Genomic DNA, 9,073 nt, shown 5'->3' on the forward strand with positions numbered 1-9,073 from the left:
TTGTTGGGTTGTTAGAAGAAGTTGCTGTTGGAGGGTGTTTTGGTACCATTCTTTATTCATGGCTGTGTTTTTGGGCAGAATTGTGAGTGAGCCCACTCCCTTGGATGAGAAGCAACCCCACACATGAATGGTGTGTCAGGATGCTTTACTGTTGGCATGACACAGGACTGATGGTAGCGCTCACCTTTTCTTCTCCGGACAAGCCTTTTTCCAGATGCCCCCAAACAATCTGAAAGGGGCTTCATCGGAGAATATGACTTTGCTCCAGTCCTCAGCAGTCCATTCACTATACTTTCTGCAGAAGATCAATCTGTCCCTGAGGTTTTTTTTTTGGAGAGAAGTGGATTCTTTGCTGCCCTTCTTGACACCAGGCCATCTTCCAAAAGTCTTCGCCTCACTGTGCGTGCAGATGCGCTCACACCTGCCTGCTGCCATTCCTGAGCAAGCTCTGCACTGGTGGCACTGCGATCCCGCAGCTGAATCCTCTTTAGGAGACGATCCTGGCGCTTGCTGGACTTTCTTGGATGCCCTGAAGCCTTCTTTACAAGAATTGAACCTCTTTCCTTGAAGTTCTTGATGAACCTATAAATTGTTGATTTAGGTGCAATCTTAGTAGCCACAATATCCTTGCCTGTGGAGCCATTTTTATGCAACGCAATGATGGCTGCACACGTTTCTTTGCAGGTCACCATGGTTAACAATGGAAGAACAATGATTTCAAGCATCACCCTCCTTTTAACATGTCAAGTCTGCCATTCAAACCCAATCAGCCTGACATAATGATCTCCAGCCTTTGTGCTCGTCAAGATTCTCACCTGAGTTAACAAGATGATTACTGAAATGATCTCAGCAGGTCCTTTAATGACAGCAATGAAATGCAGTGGAAAGGTTTTTTTTGGGATTAAGTTAATTTTCATGGCAAAGAAGGACTATGCAATTCATCTGATCACTCTTCATAACATTCTGGAGTATATGCAAATTACTATTATAAAAACTTAAGCAGCAACTTTTCCAATTTCCAATATTTATGTAATTCTCAAAACTTTTGGCCACGACTGTACAATGCCACAAATTCAAAACACGATATTTCAACTGGCAGCCATCACAATGAAGTGAATGAAAAACTCTGACCGAAAATGTTGTATATCGTTTTAAATGCTACAAGTGAATTTAGGCATAACAACATCATAATTAAATTAAATTAGCCTTAATTAAATTGTATTAAAATAAGTAGGATGATCACAAAGGCAATCTAAACATAAAATTTTGCATACAAGATACAAGTAAACTGCAGCAGTCAAAATCACACACACACACACACACACACACACAAAATCAGATACAACACTTGCACACATTCATGTACAACTCTATAACTTACTGAATTGTATTAACTTTATTGTATGTATGCACTGCAAATGTAAACCTTTGTTTGTCATATGACCAAAACTTGAAATGGATTAAACTGTATTGAACTGAATCAAGATAAATGGACATAATCTCCACTAGAGGGCCCGTCAAGCTGTCAATCAGTTATTGGGGCCCTCAGCATACAGCCCCACTGACATTAAAACCCCTTTAATCTGTGACCCAAAGTCTGTCCACAATGGGACTTATTGTCCTTATCAGAAAGTAACTGCCTCATCACAACATCTTCCAATAGAAACACATCTACAAACTGCATTAGAAATTGCTCACCAGTTGTTTTTAATACATGTTTTACAATGTGATTGCAATCAGTCACTTTGTGAGGGATTACAGTTGGAAAAAGTTATGTACACACATTTAGCACATATTCAAAGTTCTGGGTGAATCTGTTGTTTGATTGTGCAGAAATATTTAAAATATACATGCTTAACTCACATTGTTCAGAGAGCGTGTGTGTATGTGTGCGTGTGTCCGGCGTGTGCGTTTCTTTGGGGATTAGAACTGTGTGAGTGATTGGTGCTGACAGCGCTCTGTGTATTACTGGCTGGCCTGCAGATTAAGCCGCTCCTTTTTAGACTGCCTAATCTGGATTAACTGATGCAGTATGCGGCCCACTACCCCTCTCTCTCTCTCCCTCCCTCCTTCCTTCTCTCTCTTTCTTTCTTTCTCTCTATCTGTCACCTCACTCACCCTCCTTCATCCCAATCCATCTTCACATTTTCCCTTCCTTTCCCTCTATTTCCGTAGGAACATTTTGTTTATTTCATCTATCCAACTCTTCACTCAGATTAAATGTTTGTTGCAGTGTCACTGTGTCGGCCGTGTATTTCTGTGGTAATGTGTTCTAGAGTGTGTGTGTGTGTGTGTGTGTGTGTTTGTGTTTGTGTGTGTGTGTGTGTGTGTGTGTGTGTGTGTGTGTGTGTGTGTGTGTGTGTGTGTGTGTGTGTGTGCCTGCGGATTAGAGTTTAGTCCACTTCCATAATTGCTCTTGTGCCTGCGTAGCTGGTTGTTGCCAGATGGACGGACTGGTCCCCCCACCCCCACTGCACCACCCTCCACAAAACTTCCCCTTCTGCAAGCACACAAGCCCAGATCCTGAACACATAAACATACAAACATCTTATACTGACACAGAGCAACAACAACAAATTGTCTCTTTTTTAAACTGCTTTTACACAAAACAACAATAACAACCACTGAAATACTGGCATGTTCTAGTTTTATAATCTGAGCAAATGATTGAAAAATTACAAGAAAACTAGACTGATTATTAGTTTGTCATATAAATAAAAGACAAACACATAAAAAAACAGTTGTTGTCTGGGAATGATATTGTCTATTCTCCTCTCATTAATTCTATGTTGAATGATTAATTCTATAATGAAATAAACACTACTTATAAAACCTGCTTATAGAGCTTTGGAATTGTATAAATAGTGTATTTCACCATTCTACTGTGTATATATATATATATATATATATATAATATATATATATATGTATATATATATATATATATATATATATATATATATATATATATATATATATATATATATATATATATATACATTTGTAGGTCCTGAAATTTGACAAACGGAATAATTGTAGTTATGCCAGTGCTTTACTTGAATATTTCACAAAATATCACAATATATATTCAAAATGTTATTATCGTTTTATTATCATTTTTTTTTTTTTTTAAAAGAACCGTTGGTTTGAGGCTGATTAAAGGGATGGACATCTGGAAGTTTTTGTCAACATTATTGAGTTTATAAGGTGAAGGCCCATCCATATAAATGCTTTTAAAAATGTTATTTTTATATACGTATCGCAAAATAATCCTGATTTTGAATAAGAACAGGGTTTGCATTTCCTCTTAACATCTGACCAGTCAAATGAGCTGTCTTTCCATCTTATATTTATTTTTCAAATTACCTTTAAAAAAAGAAAAAAGAAATTATTAACTTGTTATGTGGTAAAGCAAGCTAATCGTCTGCTGCTTTTTGTCACCAAATACAATTGTTAGTCTCTCATTCTTGTATTCAATACATGCACATATTTAGGCAAGATATTAGGCAAGAAGTATGTTTTCTACATATATCTAAAACATATTATTTAACATATTTATAGTATTTCTGTCATTTAGAGAAAAGCTTGTCATAATAATTAAGGGAATATGCAGATTCTTTTTTGCCCTTTGTTACTTGGTTGTACTTAGGAGGAATGACATTTACCTCAGTCACAGCCAAATAACCCTGTCTGCACTGTGTCTGTTTTAAGCCAACCTATCACACTCAGTTCATCTTGAGTGCCATTTAATGCCTTTCTCTAGCCTCTCTCCCCCTCTCTCTCTTAACATGTTTACACTCAAACGCATGATACTCAAATACATAACTTAAGGTAGCTCCATACAGCAAATATGGATCCTTTCCTGCATCAGAACTGGTCAACAACCTTACACATGACTGTTATCCTTCTTTAATTAGGGCTCCATCACTGGTCAAGATAATATTCGGTCTTCATTTTGTCTTATTCATCATTTATCCACACATTTCTTAACTTCCAGCTATTCTTCATCCCTCCTGATGAGAAACGTCTCTTTCCTCTCTTTAGGTTAAGGGACTATTCACTGTGTGTATGTGCGTCCGGTCAAAAATAAAGTGTGAAGAGTAACGCTAAATTTAAGATGTTTTAGAAATCATTATTATGTCAAATGTGGAGTCAAATATTTTAGTGGTGTTATGCGGCTTTTATGTTTTGTATTCAGTTAAGAAATTATGATAAAGGAAGTTAATCACGTAATTGCAATACATTAACAGATATACAAATAACTGATGATGAAAAATAAATTATTTATGTTATACATGTTGTTATGCAGAAGTGTTAACAGGACTGAACAAGTAAATGTCAACAAGAATATATATATATATATTCTAATTTTCTTACATATTAATAATAACCGGAAACAACAAATAACAAACGAATTCAATTTCAGAGTAGGCCTATAGGTATCTTATTGGTGAGATTCAAATTACACTATCGTCTAATATCTGACATTTAAACTATTAAAGTGTGGTTTCTTTAAAGATGCAAAAATTGCGCAGCGCCGATCAACATACAGTACAGAGAAAAAACACTCAGCTTATTCAAGTGGAATTAATGGTTAATAGCTTCTGCACAATTTGTAAACCTAATAGAATAGGCTATATAAAATAGAAATAAAAATCAATGTTTTATATAATTATTATTACGGAACGATTTCATATTTACACATTTTTCTAAAGCATCTCATTTACAGCGTGTCACAGGCATTGATGCTTCAAATGAATCAATTAATGTAGGCTACTACTGTTTCTAAAACCACATAGACCCAGATAATATCATGAAAAAAAAACGTTTTAAATAATAATAATAATAAAAACACCCTACACATCATTTTAAAATCTATTTATAATATAGTTAAATATATTATAAATATAAAATATCTGCGGCATTTTGAGACATCGGTCTTTTTTGCCCGGAGCCTTGTTCATTTTTTAAAGGCAATATTCCCCATAATTCGATATATCTTCACAGTTTTTATTTGCTACTAGGCCTATAGCCTATTAGTTTAAAAAAATGTTTTATAGTTTAAACAAACCGCTCAAAAATCGAATGGTTATGTCATAAACCAGACCCAATCAGGCAACCCATCATAATCTAATTGATTTTGCACTTTTACCTTATATTTTAAGTAAAATAAATAAATGTCTATTGTCATACCACGTGTTAAGAGAGGCTACACGTAAAAGGACAGAGAGAGAGAGAGAGAGAGAGAGAGAGAGAGAGAGAGAGAGAGAGAGAGAGAGAGAGAGAGAGAGATGGCCCTTGATTAGCTGCTTGGTGTCTTATTGCTCATAGTGTCCCGCTCCTGTCCGGTCCTGCAGGGACACGCGCCTCAACCAACGGCAAAACTCTGAAATAGAGTCTGAAACTTGTGTGTAGAAGAGGCTTTACTTTTACTATTACCTCACAATAATAGAGCACGCTAACCTTTGATACTCAGGGCGTTATTAATGACATTGTTAAACTTGGGCAAGAGGGTAAGCTTGTTCAAGACACTGAGAAGCGGGAAAGAATCTACAGGTGTTTGAAGAGCCGCGAGACTGAAGGAGCACCGCACGCGCCAGGCGCGAGCACAGACACGCGGCAATCAGGAGCAGAGCGCGACCCCCGACCCGTAAAAAAGCGTCACAGAGAAAAAAAAGAGAGTGAGAGAGAGGGAGGGAGAGAGAGAGAGAGCAATAGAGAGAGCGTGCGAGAGACGCGGCCGTCCCAAGAATGATGTCCTACATAAAGCAGCCCCATTATGCTATGAACGGGTTAACACTGTCCGCCTCAGGAATGGACCTGCTCCACACCGCCGTCGGCTACCCAGGTCAGTTTATTCGTATTAATCACTTATAATGTGTTTGTGTCAGACATTTGATTAATTTTGGTGGTCAATGAACTCAAAAGAGAGGGGAAAAGCAAAACTTAAAAGGTACCTCATCTTTCCTGTTTCATTTTAGATGAGGTACCCTTTTTTTCTTACAATTTAAACGTAAATAGAATATCATATAACCAGTTGATAGCCACATTAACTGGATTTGCTCACGTAGTAACAAACTACCCACTACCCACATTCCAACAAAAATAACTATAGGCTTTATAAAAATCCATGTCAAATGTATATTTGAAATTCATCTTGAGGGTTCTTTGTAAAACGTTAAAGTGTTTATATTTATATATATATATATATATATTCATATATATATATATATATATAAAACCAACATTTTTGTATTTAAATTTGTAATTTAAAGCGATCGTATGTTTGCTTGTTTATTGTGTAGCCTAAAGTTACTTTATAGCAAATTATGAATACGGTTTGATTTTAGCTTTCAAATTTGCGCTTTTGGTTCCCTGTTGTTGCAAATAAATTAATTATCATACTATATTGAATGAAGAATAAAAATAAAGCTCAATGGATTCAGAATGTAAATATTAATAAAGCACTAATTCTATCTATCTATCTATCTATCTGTCTGTCTGTCTGTCTGTCTGTCTATATATCTGTTTGTCTGTCTGTCTGTATCTATCTATCTATCTATCTATCTATCTATCTATCTATCTGTCTGTCTGTCTGTCTGTCTATATATCTGTTTGTCTATCTATCTATCTATCTATCTATCTATCTATCTATCTATCTATCTATCTATCTATCTATCTATCTATCTATCTATCTATCACTGTTGTATGATGACAATGGATATTCCAAGTCCCTCCCTCTTTCTCTCCCCAGTATCAGCCATATTAATAACTGTTATAAGCTCACATTAAACGATTAAAACTGATATCATCTACATGTTATTACAAAAAGTTTTCTCTTTTACTGTTAAAAAAATTAAAGTTGTTCTTACTGTGTAATTTCAATGTTTTTATAAATAGGCAATCCAAGGAAGCAGCGTCGGGAGCGCACTACCTTCACACGGACCCAGCTGGACATTTTAGAAGCCTTGTTCACCAAAACACGCTACCCAGACATATTCATGCGAGAAGAGGTGGCTCTGAAAATCAACCTTCCAGAGTCCAGAGTTCAGGTGAGCCTAACTGCCTCAAACTGAGACAAACATCTCTCTGATACCTTTCAGACTGCTTAACATCATTCTAAACACACATAAAACACTAGCAGGAACAGATCATTCATTTCAAGTGAAATAAAATACATTAATCCCAGCATCTAACACTCCTTTTCTCTGATTCAAGTAAACCATACATCTTCAGCTAAATATACACCATGTGTGCATTTGAAGTTGAATCTATTCTAAATTGTTGAGACTCAAGTATTGAAAACAAACACAACTCTGACAGTGTTTGTGAGGCCCATTAATGTTGCAGGCCTGAATATCAAGCATGAGATTTGTACAGCATATAAAGAAACAAGTCCATTTGTACCTTTAGCAAAATGAGCCAAACTTTTATTTCCACCTTTAACCTCAATGTTATTTCAATCAGGTTTGGTTCAAGAACCGTCGTGCTAAATGCCGCCAACAGCAACAGCAGACCAGCGGTCAGCCCAAGCCCCGTCCCCCTAAAAAGAAGTCCTCTCCACCCCCTGAACTGACCTCTGACCCTGGTGCCAGCTCCTCAGTGGCGACTGTCTCTGCCCCAGCCGTGCCCCCTAGTGCCAGCACAGGCACAGCACCAGTTTCTGTGTGGAGTCCCACCTCTCTATCCCCCCTTCCTGACCCACTGTGTGGCTCCGGCACACCTTGTGTGCAGCGCCCTGCTCCCTATCCTATGAGCTATGGTCAGCCCTCCGCCTATAGCCAGGGCTACAGCTCCTCTCCTTATTTCAGTGGATTGGATTGCAGCCCGTACCTCTCTCCCATGACCAGTCAGCTGTCCGCAAGCGGGGGAGCCCTCTCTCCCCTCACCATGCCCTCCATGGGCGGCTCACTCAGCCAGTCGCCCTCCCTCTCCTCCCAAGGATACAGCACCTCCTCGCTGGGTTTCAGTTCTGTAGACTGCCTGGACTACAAGGACCAGCAGGCCTGGAAGCTCAACTTCAGTACCGTGGACTGCCTCGACCATAAATTCCAGGTGCTGTAGAAGAGAAAGTGAGCAAGTGAAGAAAAAGAACTAGAGGGAAGGAGAATTAGGAGAAGACGGATGAAGAATAAATGAAACTAAACTGTTGCTTGAAATGCCGGAGACATTAAGATGATGAACAGAACTGAATCAGATGGGATTCACGTGATCTCAGAGGTGAAAAGGGGTGCCCATTTTGGAACAGGTGAAGACTGATCCTCTGTAATCCAGACCTGCTCTGTGATTGGCTGAGAGTGAAGGGACTCCTCAAGTCTACTGATCAGTTATCATTATTAACCATTTACCTCACACACACACACATACACAGAGAGAGAGAGAGAGAGACTAGAACATATTTCACAACACACTAAAGTAAATATCAATAAAACTCACACACACACACACACACACACACACACACACACACACACACACACACACACACACACACACACACACACACACACACACACACACACACACAGACACACATATCACACAAAGACAAGCACATATGGTAATTGGAGGGAAACCTCGGTTTCTCTACAGATACAATTAGCTCTTTATGGGACAAAGTTCTTTCTACTTTTTTCATTGGTTTGGTTTGTCTGTACTGAGAGGCATTAGAAGTTATTGTGTTGTGCTTTTAGCTTGCTGTTATTTATGTATTGTTAAATTATGTTAACTTATAACAAATAATGTTGTTTTCTGTTAGTTTGAGTTAATCGTTACTAATTAAACTTCATTTAATAACATTACATGCATGCGGTTGATATATATTTTCTATTTGGGTGAACTTGTGTTGAAAAAATATTGGTGTTTACAATGGTTGTTATATTGCTTTGATCGAATACATTCAGATGGGAGCTACATTAAAAGTTTTATTTTTTTCTCTTAGTTTAACTACACAATTAAATGTGACATAATCAATGAGAAACAGAGTTAGACAACTCTTGTTAAACAAATCTTGTTGATTATGCAAGACAAAGTACTACTGTCATTAAGAAAAGCATGGCTGGAGATTTTATTA

The 9,073-nt window shown here is 37.6% G+C and overlaps 1 protein-coding gene across 1 annotated transcript; it reads left to right on the forward strand.

Annotated features, from left to right (window-relative positions):
* The first annotated feature begins 5,315 nt into the window (after positions 1 to 5,315).
* Positions 5,316 to 8,801, forward strand: LOC109080574 (homeobox protein otx5-like). Its single transcript, XM_042756424.1, has 3 exons — positions 5,316 to 5,848; positions 6,901 to 7,052; positions 7,468 to 8,801. The coding sequence occupies exons 1-3, from the start codon at positions 5,752 to 5,754 to the stop codon at positions 8,062 to 8,064; spliced, it is 846 nt and encodes a 281-aa protein (XP_042612358.1). The 5' UTR covers positions 5,316 to 5,751; the 3' UTR covers positions 8,065 to 8,801.
* Positions 8,802 to 9,073: the final 272 nt, after the last annotated feature.

The sequence above is a fragment of the Cyprinus carpio genome, chromosome A5 (assembly GCF_018340385.1).
Source record: "Cyprinus carpio isolate SPL01 chromosome A5, ASM1834038v1, whole genome shotgun sequence".
Taxonomy (NCBI): domain Eukaryota; kingdom Metazoa; phylum Chordata; class Actinopteri; order Cypriniformes; family Cyprinidae; genus Cyprinus; species Cyprinus carpio.